General features: G+C 31.0%; 1 protein-coding gene across 2 annotated transcripts in view; it reads left to right on the plus strand.

Annotated features, from left to right (window-relative positions):
- The window catches only part of LOC143237279 (paired box protein Pax-6-like), a 114,705-nt gene extending 101,449 nt beyond the window's left edge, over positions 1-13,256 (plus strand). Inside the window, exons 6-7 of one of the 2 annotated variants that reach the window (XM_076476351.1) lie at positions 2,102-2,298; positions 8,729-13,256. In XM_076476351.1, coding sequence (XP_076332466.1) covers positions 2,102-2,298; positions 8,729-9,001 — 470 coding nt within the window. In that variant the 3' untranslated portion in view covers positions 9,002-13,256. The remainder of the gene's footprint in view (positions 1-2,101; positions 2,299-8,728) is intronic. The other variant, XM_076476352.1, reaches the window with a different exon arrangement.
- Positions 13,257-16,897: the final 3,641 nt, after the last annotated feature.

A 16,897-nucleotide genomic window follows, 5' to 3' on the forward strand; every position in this document is an offset into this window, starting at 1 on the left:
TCTTTATGTAATGTTGCAGTAACCCAGAATTCCATCCTTCTGTAAAGGATATCAATTATTGTACCCACACACACACACACACACACATATATACATAATATTGTCATATTACAGAGGTTATATAAAATTATATTGTCAATATTATGCTTAGCTTATGTATTAAACAAGAGGAATTTCAGATTTTGAAGTGGTTAATACAACATAAAAGTTATCATAATGAATGATGATAGGTTGTATTTCACTCAAAGAATAACATTTTAAACTTATATATCAAAAACAGCCTGTTCTATAGTATATTACAATTGTACGTAGTTTTTACACTATTACTATCCTAATAAACTGTTGCAAAATATGCACTACTGATTACAGCTAAGTTATCAAAGAGTGTAAACTATTGTGAACCTGTTTTTAGTGATACAATGTTTGATATAACATCAATCTCCGACTTGATTAATGCAACTTTGCCACAGTTTTCAATAAATACACAAACGTTTCTTAAAGGCTGTTCTAAACAGTAAAATATATTCTGAGAGAAAACAAGTAATGCTAATTTTTCAAAGTTATTTCTAAGAAAACAACAAAAATATATGAATACGAAACTACTTCAAACTTCTGTTTATTTACATTTAACTAGTGAAGCTGAGGAAATGTAACTAAGTGGTTTGTATCTCGACAGGATAATTGTTTCAAGCCGGGAATCGCCAGTTTAAATATTATGATATCATATTCATCGGATCGTAATCAAAACATATAACTTTAAGAGACAAAAAGGGAACTGTTGGTCCATCTCGACTGTCGCATCATCTAAACCAAATTAAAACTATTAAATAAATAAGTTATAACAAAATTTAAAGCTAGCTTTTATCATTCAGCAAATATGTCGGAAAGTGATTAATATACCGACTGTGAATCTTAGGATTTATCATTCGTGTCCCGTTGCCACAAATATCGTACTTTGAATTTTATGACCAACGTTGAGTTATAATGGGAGCTGTTAGCTATTTTAATTTTGTTGATTCAAAATTACAAACAGCTGTTTACAAACGTAGCTGTGTGAATATATTCGTGAGAAAATGTCGAAATGCTGCATAGTACGTTTTCAATTTTCACTTCTTGTCTCAGATGGTTCTTATAAATACATCTCTCAGAATACTGTTTGTACCTAACACGTATTATTTCTCGCCTTTCGAGTAACTTCGAGCGAAAAATTGTCATTAAGAGATAATCCGAACTTTGGCTATTTTTCTCTCTCTCTGTATTATATACATATATATATTAGGATGTATATAATAGTTTTATTTTACATAGTAATGGGAGATATTAAGACATTTGACATAAATTTAGTCGTGATGTAAACAAGTACAAATAATGTAAAGATGACAAGTGGTATAACGTAGAATATTCTGTTAGAACAGGCAATAGTTGTGTGTCGAAGGAAGAACGAGTTTGTTTACACTATCCCTACGCTTTATATGTTAGTATAATACGACGTATCATTTTGAGTTTGCATTATTTTTGCATCTATTCATGAAACAGTAGTTCATCCACAAGTACAAAAGTTCTGATAGTTTTGAATTGCTCCATTTGGTGTCAGAAAAAGCAACAACTAGAAACAAAGTCTGCGTTTGTATGTATTTGAAGAACAGCTTTGAATCTATATCAATACTAATTTTTAAATATAACTCCAAAAAGATCTATAAACACGTAGTAAACATAGTGGTTTGTCTGATCGAAATGTCACTTTTAAACAGTGGGATCTAATTGATAAATGTAATTGGTTGTGTATATCACGTTTTCAGGATTTTAGTTCGCAAGGGAGCAATATTAATAATCTGGGTTGGTAGTGCCTTTACCCAGTTTTTAAACAATTCCAGCTAAGACTGGATTTTCTCTACACAGTCTAAAAATTATTTTTTATGTATTTCGTTCACCATAAATGGTTCGTAAAATAAAAATCAACTATTATTATTATCAACTCTGTTTCTGCATCAGGGGAGGGATATCTGTATTTCACCCCCAGCAAAAAAAAAAAAAAAAGTTTCTGTTCTTGATTCTGTTTTCCGTAGCAGGAAGATTGTTTTAATTATAAATTCGGTTTCAGGCCTTACTGATAAAGACAGTGAAGAAGGGACAAGCTCGGACACAGGTGATAGACCTAAGTTCCGAAGGAACCGAACTACTTTCAATCCTGAACAGTTAGAAATTCTGGAAGAAGAATTCGAAAAAACGCATTATCCTTGTGTCAGTACGCGCGAGCGTCTTGCCACCAAAACAAATCTGTCAGAAGCAAGGGTTCAGGTGTGTACTTCTTCGTATCTTTAAAGCTTTTCTCTTGCTACAGTCAGTGCTACTTACATTTCAACAAAAAAAATATTGGTTTGGTTTGCCTTGTTAATTTCATTTAACAAAGCTTTTCGAAAATGTCTCTATCTTGCAGAGCATATAATATTGTCGTGCTTAGTACTTGTTTTTTAAATAATTTTCAATACGATTTATTGTTAAAATCGTAAGCTACCGTTATCTCATTAACTATATTTTGAGATCTCTTAATATAGGTATTCATGTTAATTGACAGTCATTCAGAAACAAAAAGGGAATCCTCATAATATTAAAAATTTTATAAACACTTTAACACCTAGTTATAAGAATACAGGTAAAGAAACACTAGAAACTAAATATACACTATAGTATGCAAATTGTGAACATAAGAACTATCAAACTACTAGAAACTAAATACACACCTGAACATAAAAGTTGAAGGAACATTACAAACTCAACGTAGAAATTAACAAGAGAATTGTAAGGACGTGGTAAACTAAACACACATGTTAATACAAGGATTGTAGGAACACGAGATAGTCAATGCACACACTAATATTATAACTGCAGGATAATTTAAAAATAAATATTTCTCAGAACAGTTTAAATTAAAAATACGTGTTAATATAGAGACTAGAGGAATACTGAAATTCTGAACAATTATCTGTACATCTCAAAATACAAATATAAGCGTTGATATTCTTCTGATATTCTTATACTCTCTATAAATACATAAACACAAGATAAAATTTTGTTTAATATTGAAAACTATCATAACCATTTATATAAACACCATTATCCTTCTAATGCTGATAGGTCTTTAACCAGACATGAAATGTCAGAATCTTGTTACATTGATAATTCTGTAAACGTCCATGTAAGTATCGTTCCAACATTGATACCTCTAATTACTAATGTTTCGTAACACGGATGTCCTTGAACATTGATATAAACGTCAATACCTACGTAACACTGACAGTTCTCTAAACATATACATTCATATAAGTATAATACTGTCAGCTGTTTAGATATATGTTTAAGCTTTACTTCCACGACACTTTTACTATTACTGAAACCGTAGGAGTCACGGGTGTGTTTTAAGTAGTACAGAATAGGTTTTGAATGTTTTGTTTTTATAATGAACCATTTATTTATGCAAAATAATATTGTAACTTACCAAGACCAACAAACATATCTTATTCATTTACTGTCAGTACACATGTCTCTGCGAATGTAATTACATAGTAAAAACCTGCTCATTTTCAGCTGAATTAACTATAACAAATATGCCAAGAGTATATGTAATATTATACCTTCTACTGTTCCATTCTTTCTCAGTTCTCAGATATACAAGGAGTATAATATAGTATAAATTAAGCCACCGTTTATGATTTATATGTTTGGCTGAACGGCTGAATGCATAGGCTTCACTACTAGGTTTCTGTTTGTTTTCGTGTAAGAATGTGCTCTAGGCAACCTAAAACTGCATTTAGTATTGAGTACTGTCAGTGCGCGAGTGACTACAAATTACATTTCTTATATATAATCAATCAGTCACCTTAACGCTACTGATATGAATCAAACATTGATGTTTTTTATCGTTTATCTAATCTTTATTAGGTATAATGTTACCATAACTACAACTTTATGACAGGTATTCAAAGAGCCGAAGATAAACAATAACTTCTAATCCGAGAGAGTCGAGTAAATGCTAAACAGAAGTTGATCTTAAACTAACAATATCCAGCAATGTTTCTTCTTAAGTTATATTTCAAAGTTTGCTTACCGAGAACTATGAAGTTGCAAACTGAGTGTATGAGGCCTATGAAATCATACAGTTAAAGTTCGAGAGGCTACAAAAATACACACCCTGTGAACAAGCTATGGAATTATACACTCAGTGTACGAAAGGTATGAAATCACACACAACCAGTGAAAGAGTGACTACGAATCTACACCGTTAGTGTAGAAGTGACTGTAAAATAACACTTTTTACATATAATCAATCCTGTTAGTATACAGGATCACCTCCAAAATTTGTAATATTTTCAAACGAGACCCAAAATTCGAGAACGTTCGTAAATTTCACTACTTTTCTTCAAGAAAATATAATTATTTAGCCATCTTCCTACTACTGGCTTCAATTAAAAATGTTATTTTTCAACGTTCATTTTATCTGTCAGTATTTCGAAATATATACTTGCATATAATTTCAAACTTGTAGATTCAGGTATTTGCATAATAATAAGTGTCTCTCAGTGTGTACATATCTCCATTTTTTTTCTTGTGAGTGTTTCATCACCAATATCTAAACCTATTCTCTGAGAATGACTAGTGCGACTGTTAGCTACGCACACAGAGCTAGTTCCTGGTATTATAAGGGCGGGTATGCAATGACCGAGAGCGACTCTATAGGTAGTTGTTACTTCAGTTGAAAGTCAGTTTCGTTTTCTGCTATAGGAGAAGCAATCGATAACCATAACCAACGTGGTTTCTGGTTGGTGAGTTTTTTTAGCTGGTTGCGGAAACTGGGAGGGTGATCAGGCAAATTCACACAGTATGGGCAACTAGGATATAACAGCAAGCGTTACATTATTTCGTTATCGTTTGGTGACAACGTGTTCTATATGTAACACTAGATTTTAAGATATATACATTTGTTAGATAAAAACTACTGTTACATTAACATATAAATCATTTCGAGAGCTTTAAACTCATATATCTCGAAAGCTAATGTTGATAAGACATAAAAATACAACAAAGGCTTTCGAAACAGTCATAATCCCCAAATCAGAATATATTTTAATTTGCAGCGAAACTCATTAAACGGATTTTTTTGCTTTGTTAAAATTAAATATCATTTTCAGAACTAATTAAGGGAGGTAGCAGTAATTTCACTAACATTAATTACTGTGTATTTATCTAAGAAATGTTTCTTACAAAGTTTGACTTTTTGTTTTCTTATAACAATTTTTCAAAGGATTATGTTGCTTGAAAAAAATGAATTTTATGCATTCTTAAAATTACAGAAAGATTCTTCAAAATTTGATTTTAATAAACATTTTTTTTTAAAAGAGAAGGTAGTGTACGTGGTAAATTAATATATGCGCCATGTTTTTACCATGATCCAGAAAGAAACCAACTGTTTATCTAGCATTTTGTCTTCATTATATTTATTTATATTATTAGTTCTAAAGAAAGATCAATGTGCCTGGAAAATGAACATATGATAAATGTGTTACACTTATTACGAAAAGAAATACGTTGCATATCCAGCATTTTGTTCTAACAACTTCATTTATATATTTAAATGTTAACTATTATGCATTAATTATCAGTTAATAATGTTAAATGTAATCCAATGTAATCTATATATTGCTAGGATTAGACATTTTGATACAATAAACAACTTGATTTATTTCAGTAGGTAATCACAGCAATCTATTCCCATCTATACAAGAACAATATAAATTATGTTTTCATCATAAAGTGTTTATGAATTACTTTGTTAATTCAATGTCGCTTCCTGAAGGAACTGGCAAATGATTAAAACTTACTTCTATATTTGCTACTTGTGTCACACACCCCAATCAAGCTAAATAAAACTGATTAGAATAATACAGACATGACACTTCTTTCTGATCGTTTATACAACAATGTATCAACTTAAAAAATCATAAACACAATCTGGGTGAATATAATTTATTTTAGCGTACACATATCTTAACGTCATCACAAACATATAATTACCTAGTTATATTCATTCCTACCGTATAATGATCATGTGGTCTTTCAGCAGATTCAACTTCCTTCAGTAACATTCCAGAAACAAAATTTGTTTTAGTATGGAAAGCATAAAACTCATTTTACAAAAGTCTGACCTACTTTTATTTGGTATATCACTTATTTTCATTGAAAGTTTTATAAAGTACATTTATAACAAATATAAAATATTTGACATTAACAATCGAATAAGGATAACTTTCTTAAAAACTTAACATTAAGAGCTATACTTAATTCATAAAAGTTATGAGGAATGATTTAAGTCTCCAATAATGATGATTTTATTAGCTCACTAATTAATTAGCTACAACAACTGAGAATTTACTTCTGTGTAATAATTAATTGACTATATAATTTATTATAAACAACTCACACTTAACTAGCTGAATAATAAGAAAACGCTAGTATTTTAATAGCTTTTAAGTAAAGGAAAATTAACGGTTTATTAACTGATAAATTATAGCAAGTTACTACTCCAGTGACGACTAGTTATTGCTTCATTATATAATTAGTAACTGTAAATTATTACTTCGTTAATTAGCCAATAACGATTAGTTATCACTTTCACAAGTCACCAGTAACGACAACCTATTACCTACTTGTCAGTTACGACAAGTTACTACCACCCTAAATATCAGTAATGAAAGCTTTATCTGTAACCAACTACCACCGTCTATCTTTATTCTTTCCTGAATTAAATATATACCGATATGAATGTTTATCAGGAATTATAATTTCTTATATGTAGAATAGGAGTTTATTTTTTTACTTGTAATGAATACCAAAAAACAAAAAACAAAGAAATAGATACTTGAATCACATCATTTGTTTAGTTATGTAATGTTCATATCATAATACGTTGAATAATACAGTACACTTGAAAATATTTAACGGTTCTGGCAAAATATATCTATTTTTTATTTTTTTTTACAATGTGTGATATTTTAGAAAACATAGTTGAATGTTGAATGGGAGTAATAATAACGCAAATGTGTAAAGGAAGCTTTATATCATCCAATGAGTGTTTGATGTCTTGTTACATAGATACGAAATACATATGTGTTATCTTACCTCCAGATGGTTGATGTGTTATTCAGTAGTTCACCATTTCCCCATCAGCTGGAGGCCTTGATAATTGAAGATGCATTGTTCGAAAATATTAGATATTGCACTAACTACTCAATGTAACGCAAACATTGACAGATTGATTCATGTGCCAAACAAGTAAAAGAGCTGTTGAATGGGCAGTAAAAATGATTTCATCAATCATAATTTATTTATTGGACTATGCCATCGAAAACTACTTTCAACATATCGTCAAAGAGTTAGTAATCTCTTTATAAAATAATTTCACACTGATTTATGTCTTGTTACTCTTACGCCCAATTAATAACCTCTTCTTCCCCAATCAAACTAAATACGACGTTAATTAATTAAACTAATTTCGTAGAAGTTTCATATCACAACTAGTTCTTAACTTCTTTTACCTAGTGAAACTACAGCTACCTTCATCCGAAAGAACACATTCTTACATCGAGACTCAGTATTTAGCCTTCTTCATTTTCCGACGTAATATTCTTACTAGTAAATGAGAACTGATTTGATTTGTTGTATATGTCCACACCTAATGTTTAACCAAGTTCATTGTCCGAAGAGACTATCGTACGTTTGGGTAGCCGATCTCATGTGGTGCAAGTGTATGCGCATGTTTGAAAAATATATGTTGATTTTATTATTTATGTGTACTTTAACTAGAAATGGAAACTGAAATAGCATTAGATGTATGAAAAATCATAGTATATATATGTGTGTCTATGTTCATAGATATTTCAGTTTAAATTAATTCATTTTGATAAAGTTAAGAAAATTATAAGGAAGGACTGCATTAAAAACAGTAAATCCAAACTTCTGACTAATTATATTAGTTTGTTGTAACTTAAAATAGATTAAACAAAAACGCTGCACTAATTGGAAAGATCCCAGGGTACAAACAATAATGTGGAACTATAAATGTACCCTAGGTATTTTTTACCTTGAGGGCAAATACGTCTAGAAGGTAAAATGTAATTTAACTGAAATTTACAAATCTATAATAATTTTTTGTGTTTATACTAAAGAGTAAGCATAAACCTTTTGCCTAACTACACAAAACCATTCAGAGGTTCTACTGTTTGCAGTATTAGCGACTACATTTAACCGAAGTAATTGATTTTAGCCCTATCAATAAGTAAAAACATATTCTGATGTTTCCATAAAGACTCAGAGATGAATTAATTCAAGAATAAAACAAAAATAGTAGCATCTACTGTAGATGTTAATTCTGAATCACCGAATATTATATTGTATATTTATACAAGAACATTATGTTTGTATGTTGTATTCCCAATAACAGTAAAATAAAAGTTGTCAAGAAATCATCATGACGAAATTCATTTATTAAACTTGCGGTTGTTCTATGCTTGTTCATAAAATCGCATTTATAACTGAACTCATAATGTCGTGGGGTAATACGCTCAGTGCAAGCATGTTAAACAGGTTAGTCTTGACTTGATGTCGGAAGTTTCTGATTTATAACATTAACAATAACCTCCAGTCCCACAATACCAATGTTAATTGTTTGAAACAGGTGTGGTTTTCCAACAGACGAGCGAAGTGGCGTCGTCATCAGCGGATGAACATCCTCAAGCCTATGAACGGAATAGAAACCTCGTCTCCAGGACCTTCGAGTCCCCTTTCACCTTCTCTCAAGCCAACAACGCCTTCTAGTCAGTCACAGGCAGAAGCTCCGAAGCCTAGCGACAATATTCCACGAATGGGAGGTGTTAATTCAGCTTTTTCACCGGCTAGACCATCCTCTTCGTCTTCTGCGACCAGTCTTCATTACCCTGTCTCAGAGTGACCATAAAACATGTCATTCAGTCATCTCGGGTATCTAGCTAGTGACATTTTGAACAAGAGATGGGGTTATATATTATTGCCTTAACCGTCTCTGCCTAAATGAATTATAAAAGGTGTTTCAGAAATATGTGGCGTGAACTTCTACTTTATTGTATTCATTCCGTCCTTTTTTTTTTACAGGTAAAAAAATGACATTAAGATGATATGGAAAATTCACTGGTTTGTATGAAATCCACAGTTTTTCGTCTTTTGTGTGTGTGTTTCACTTAGAGACAGCAGTAGTAATTATACATTATAAGTATATTGTTTCATGTAAAAATATTTTACTAAGCATGTCGCTTATTTAATGGCTATTAAACAGCAATTCATTTTTTGTTGGAAATTTTAAAGTATCTTTTCCTACGAGCTATAAACTACCTAAATCATCATCATAGTTTTCATATCTATCAATTTTTTTTACAATGAAACAAATTTAGTGAATATGGTAAATCACGTGTAGAATAAAAATAAAAGATTCGTGATCATCAAGTCTTCTGTTTTAAAAGCACTTTGACCCCTAATAAACTATCTTCATTATACAATGAAGCTTATTGTCATCATATGGTCCTCAAGATTGTTATAAACATACTTAGAAGGTGTTTATTTTTTTTTTACCTTTACATAATTACTAATAATACATTGTGTAGTAGTATATTTAGCTTTCAAACAACAAGTCTGAAAGTTTTATGACAGTTTTATACGTTATTTAACATTTTACAGTGTAATGTATTATGCTCTGCAATTACAAAAAGAAAAATTTAATAACGCTGTCAAAAACTAAAACTTAAAATATATATATATTTTTCTTTCCTTGACAGCGTTTCTTAACCGTTTTCAGGTTTTAGATTTTACCTAAAGTGCACTTGTTTGTCATATGTTTTACTGTAGTAGACTAGCTCTCATTAGTGTCACTATACATCATATTGACTGTATATAGCACACCTTTATAACTGTCGAACTTACATTTATGCTCCACGTCAACTTGTTTCGTATCATTATAATCATTCCAAGAAACTCTACCGATGAATTTCCGAAGAGTAACTACTGTTTTATAATGTTTTTAATAGGTTATTTTTGGCATAGCATAGATGAAAATTAACTTCTTATGAAAACAAAAGTATTAATGACAACCGTGTTAATAAAGGCAGATGGCTAGAGGAATTTTATAACACCAAATTATTATATTTGATGTAGAAAGGGTGTTTTAGTAGTCCTTGCCACGTGTTAATAATTTAAAGCTAAAGACAATTTTCACTAAATATAAGTGTTATTCGTGTGTTTTTATGGCTGACTGAGGACTCCAGACATTTTTTTATATTAGTATTGATGTGTTTCTACCACATAAAATTTATTTGTGTTTCAGACGAAGGTATAAAATACTCTTATGTTTTGAGATTGGTATTATATTTGCTAAGACAATAAGGATTTGGGATCTGAATGAATGAGCAAAGCAGTGTCATCGTAAAAAGACTTAAATAAATACTTAAGATACCTTAAATGTAGATATACACTGAGCGCGCGCTCACACATCTATTTCATAACTGTTTGTGTCTGATTATTGTTAAAGAGTATAGCTGCACAATGGGCTATCTGTGATCTACCTACTTTGAATATTAATATTTTTATTGTTATAAGCCCTCGGACGTAACAGAACCACAGGGGAAGGGGGGGGTAATGAGTGTAATAATTTACTTTAAGAAAATGATATTCGCATAAATTGCACCTAAATGGTTTTATTCTATTTCGATATTTTATTTCGAGACAATATGAATATTTTTCAGACATTAAGAAATTCCATGCTGTTATTTAAAAAAAGTATAAGAGACTAAAGCTTATATAGTACACGATTGAATAAATATTATTAAAATATTAAACTTTAAAAAACAAAAATCATGAAATGTTTACTCTGAAATTAAGAGAAGAAAAATGCGTTTAGCGATTTACAAACTATATCTGTATGTTATGATACATTTTGAACATTATCAGAATATCATAATATAAAGATTCAGTATTTCCGAATAATTCATGTCTCTTTCTTGCCAAATTTTATAATTTCAATTTAAACAAGTCAGTTTTATATCATAATGATCATTAATAAACTGGGTCCACATGGCCAGGTGGTTAAGGCACTCGACTAGTACTCTGAGGGTAGCGGGTTCGAATCCCCGTCACATATTAAACATTCTTACCGTGTCAACCGTGGGGGCGTTATAATGTGACGTTAAAACCACTATTCATTGGTAGAGGAGTAGCCCAAGAGTTGGCGGTGGGTGGTGATGACTAGCTACCTTCCCTTTAGTCTTATAATGCTATATTAGGGACGGCTAGCGCAGATAGCCCTCGTGTAGCTTTGCGCGAAATTCAAAACATACAATTAATAAGCTTTACTTCAAAACAAAATAAGGCAAGAGCGTACATGTGCAGAAGTGATTTCTAGTGTTTTAGAGTTGGTTTGAATTTGATAATTATCCCTTAAACAGTGGGAAAGTTGTAGGTAGCAGCACCAACTAATGATGGCCACTGTGTAAGGGTTAAAGAAGTCAGCGTGCCCGGACTGTGCATGCGGAGATGTATGGCTCGTGACCCGTTTCTGCAAAAACGAGTTTTGGGGCCGTGAGTGAGTTATAATATTGACTATTGAAATCAAACTATTCGATCAGATAAAAATAACCCAAAAAGTTGCTGTCTTTCCTCTGTTCTACCAGTTCCAAATTAGGGACTTCCAAACGTACATAGCCCATATTGTAGTTTTGCTCGAAGGTTTCGAAGCAAGCAAGTAGGCAAATAATTAATTGAGGAACCTTTCTTAATCATTAATTCGTAAACATGATTTGCTTCGATCAGCGTGGCAACGTCTTCAAGGAAGTATATTCTACAATACTAAAATAAACATCATCCATATAGTAAATTTACAGCTTAGAACGAATAATTCAAATAATCGTTTCTTGATATTTTAGAACACAATAACTAAAAACAATTTCAGGTTATAAATCAGAATTTCATACCCCTACGTTTCTCTGCACTTAATACAACCTATCGTTTTGTTCCTAACGTGATTATGGTAAATGTGTGGATTTATCAAGTTTGTAATGTTGTTATTAATAAGTTATGGTTAAGAAATATTAAACATAAGATATCTGAAACAAAATTAATTTTGTAGTAAGTATATTGCTACAAACGTTCGTGAAATATTAAGCAAGATTATTAACTATACAATTCTACAGTTCAATGTACAGAAAAATTCACTGCAAATTATGCTTTCGTGGTTTGGACTCCAAGTAATGTAGTTAAGAGGCATAAAACCCAGTAATTAACGAGCATATCCATGAGTCCAAACTAGGTACATTTGTTAAACCAGTATTTAGAATCGTAGATTTGCTTTAATTTCATGGAGACTTGTGTAAAACAAAACAACGTTTGTATAGTATATACATTTATTTTTCCTGGCTGTGCCAAGGAATACATTTAAAATATTTAAAAGAACATGCAGATAATAAAAGTAATAATTTTTCCAGAATTTCCAAATATACGCAGACAACTTTTAATCATCTTGTAACGTTAGATGTTACCAAATTGACAAATGAGCAATGCAACGTAGCTAAGAAGTCAGTAAACGCTCTTAATTTTCTAACTAACCTCAGTTCTAAATTAACAGGTTAAGTTTTACTCTTACACATAAAATTATAACCTCTTTCTCTTTTCCTTTTCTAGTTTGGTAATTTCTTATTTCTGATTCATGATGAAATTAACTCGCAGTCTAATCAAGGATTTCCGATATCATAAAGCGTAAATATAATCTAATTATTTTTGCACTAATTACGCTTTTTAAGAGGGTACTTAGTCAAAGATAAGTCTAGCAGAAATCTAATTTCTTTTTCATACATATATTTTCGTGCATATTATAAATGTTTAATGGAGGTAGAACGTAACTGTGCCGGTTACAAAATCTCCACTATAGATCTCTGAAAAAACAACAATAAAACAGTGGAAGTTGAGAGTGATTTTACTTCATGCATAATTAAATAATTCTCTTTTTGTATCAAAGCTTTTAAAGATGCGAGATTTATTATGTAAATAAACTGGGTTCTGAATATCATAAAATTGGAATACAACTGTTGAGTAATACATACTACCGTGTTTAGATAAACGTTTGAGTGATTGTTCAAATTTCCTTATTGTAAACACTGAATTTTGTATTGAATTTGTTAAAAAGCAAACAGATGTGTATTTGTATTCATTTAATTTAAAATACAGTGTTACTTTAAACTTCTGATTGTAGTAATAGAAATTTATTAAAATATCGCGAGTGTATTTACATGTAAACTCGATTTTAGCATTTGTTAAAGAAATTTATATATATATAGTGAACATTCTTAATTACGAATTCAAGAAACATATATAATTCTAATGAAGCATTTTAAGTTTCAGATTTGGCTTTTGCTGTAACAAATGATATAAAGTGTAACATTAGCAAGTGATCTGCACATTTCTAGTTTGTATGATGTACTTAATAAAGTCACTTCGTGAGAAGAAAACACTTCTTTATGTTCTGTTGACAATAATTTCCATCCAACAGATATTTATTTCTTAGGCATTCACAATGCTGTTGTAAAACAAAAACCAATATCTCGAAATGCATGAAATAGCCCTCCCAGTAACAATGCCAATGTATATGTAGTAGTGTGCGATTGTGACTTATTATAATTACCAGTCACGTGAAAGAATATACCACACAAAATTATCAATTACTAAATTACGTGGCCATTTTATCATCACATTCCACGTACTTAATACCGTGATGGACCTTTTCGTTTTGCTGAGGTGACAGCATGCATTTGACGTGTCACACACTCTGGAACTAGAAGACAATTTTTGAGAACAGTATGTTTGCCACACTGTTGTCGCACTTCCAGCAACTTAACGTGTTAGAAAAATACAATAATATTCAAGCGTTTATTGCAGTTTACGCTCTCGACATATATTATTTTATCATCAGTGCATCACATGTTGAAACATAGCTCATCAGACCATACTATACTTTCAACCATTTAATATTCATAGTTTGCATTCTAAGAAACACGGAAGCCGAGTTATTTTCTGTGTTTTAGGATAAACTGTTTTCGGTCCGATTATCGGTTGCTTTTGTAATGTCATTTAAATATTACGGTTTGACATATTTGAAAGCTGTTCACTGTTGAAGAAATCTATCTTGAAAGATGATGGAAGATGGTTTGAAATAAATAGTTAAAGAAAAATTCATATATAGACACTTATGCTAAATAATTATCCACACATCGTCCTTTAAAAATCACAGATATCCTTGCTCTCAGTGATTGTCTTGCAGAATAATCAAGATACAATTTCATCACTAGACGTATACGACTCATGTAATTATACGAGTCATCACATGGGCAACCAAAGTAGTGCTCTACAAGTATGTGTTTTGGGTTCCTGATAAAGTGATTAATTAGTACAGGTAAGACAGATATGTCTATAACTGTCAGATATGACAGTTACAACACTTACTTCAAACACAATCAACTGATTAAACTGTATTGGTTTTCAATTACCACACATGAAATAACACATACTTGCAAAATCTTAACGACCCCCCCAAAAAAAAACAAAAAACAAACTTGCATAACATTCTTGTGTGTTGCAGAAGTATTGGTAGAACTTTCAGTTTACAAAAAGAAGTTTCATATATTAAACATAGAAAAATTTTCGGGAAGTAATTGTAAAAGAAACTGCTGTAAGATTTTTACCTGGATGGAATTACTGTAAGAAATATCATACGTTATTAAATACATAGACATTTTAAAGTGGAAGTAAGGAAATGTTTTCATATCCTTTTCCTCAAAGGCTTCTAAATGTGCTGCATTTAAAGTAAAGTTTTGTTTGTTTTTTTCATAGAAACTAGAAATGCAGTCTAGCATATATGTAAACTTTACCACCGTTTCTATTGTAACGACTTAGACGTGAATCATAATGCACTATAAAGGCGTTTTAGTACAAAAGCCCTTAGAAAACACACAATCAGAGAATTCGAGTGAAAATAAGAACACCAGTAGTTCTCTATGACTTCATAACGTTTTTCTGCTTTAACTTCAGTTAAATAGCTTATAAATACACCTTTTGTTTGTTCTGGAATGTATTAACTGGAATCGAAGAAATGACTTGTGACACAATAATTGAAAGCAAGCGTGTATATGAATCAACACAACTGACTTTAAAAGGTCACAAGAGTAAATGTGTTTCTGCTGGTCTCGTGACTTCTGGCGTCTTTTTGTGTTATTCATTTAAGAGTTAATATAAACAGCAGTATGTATATAACAATGGTGTATATTGAGATATTGGTCAAAACCAATCAGATCTTCTACATTAGATAGCCTAAAAAAGCTAGCAGAAATTCCGGGAGCCGTACTACAACACTTTAATATTTTAGTGATTGTTCTTTTATTATTTTTACACTTTCAGTTTCCGAATGAATACGTTACGAACGAATGATTAAAAATAAATAATCTAAAACATTGATATTTGTTCTGACCACATTCATGCGTAGTTAATTAAAAATATACAGGCATATTCAGTCAGTTACTACATTGTAAGGGTGATGATTTATCAATAGAACACACAGTTTATCATAATAACTAATTTAAAGCATTTGAGTTACCTTCATATTAAAATAGATTCTAGGCATAGAGAATATGCATTATTTTTACCATCACTTCCATAATATAACGGCCAGGTGGTTAAGGCACTCGACTCGTAATCCGAAGGTCGCATGTTCAAATCCTTCTCACACCAAACATGCTCGTCCTTTCACCCGTGGGGGCGTTATAAGTCACGATTAATCCCACTATTAATTGGTAAAAGAGTAGCCCAAAAGTCGGCAGTGAGTGGTGATAACTAATTGCCTTCCATCTAGTTTTACACTGCAAAATTAGGGACGACTAGCGCAGATAGCCCTCATGTAGCTTTGCGTAAAAATTCAAAACAAACCCCAATATAATTTCACGATAAAAGGTTTTTAATCTTAGACTTTTGCAGAATATTAAGTGTTTAGTAACTGTCACATCAGTATATATTTTTATACATACATAGCTTGCATTTTCAGTCATTTCAGAAAACTCTAATTTATATTACATTTAGGTTTAGTTTGAGGAATGATGACCAAATGTCTTGCCAAACTGAAACTGTGTTTAAAAATATCGAAAATGTTTATCCAAGTAACATTATTATAGTTATTAATCAATAAACTCTTTATATTGATATTCATTAAACATCAAACCATGTTTGAACATAAAGTAAACTGGTGTAAATAATGTAAAACTTTTGAGATTATCTTGTGCGTTTTTCATAATGATAAATATAATAACGAATACTTGTAAATACAATCATAATGTCAATTTTGAATACCAACACAGGAAATAAGTTTTAAACGACGCTTCGCAAGAAATATTTGTCTAAAATAATTAGTCTAGATTTGTTTATGATAAAGAATGATGGATTTAATTGCTACTAACGTTATTTTGAAAATGCCCAGGCTAAACAAAAGTTCGTTTCCCTAGTTTACATAAAAAAGTCATAAAATATATACAAGACTAGTATAGAAGCTCGTCAAAAATGACTGGAAGCTGTTGTTAAATGAGTAACGAAAATTACAGATTTTAACGAATTTGACTAAATTGTACCTACTCTTCAGTCTCGAAATTATTATTTAATCATTTTAAATAAAAACTACCCAGAAAAATGATTTTTTTTTCGTGGACAAAAGTACGTGTGCACACGGAAATAAAGTTAAATTGTACTATTTAGACTTATTCCTGTATTCTAGATCAGGAAGTTGAAAACGTAG

Source organism: Tachypleus tridentatus, chromosome 13 (assembly GCF_004210375.1).
Source record: "Tachypleus tridentatus isolate NWPU-2018 chromosome 13, ASM421037v1, whole genome shotgun sequence".
In the NCBI taxonomy this organism is placed as follows: Eukaryota; Metazoa; Arthropoda; class Merostomata; order Xiphosura; family Limulidae; genus Tachypleus; species Tachypleus tridentatus.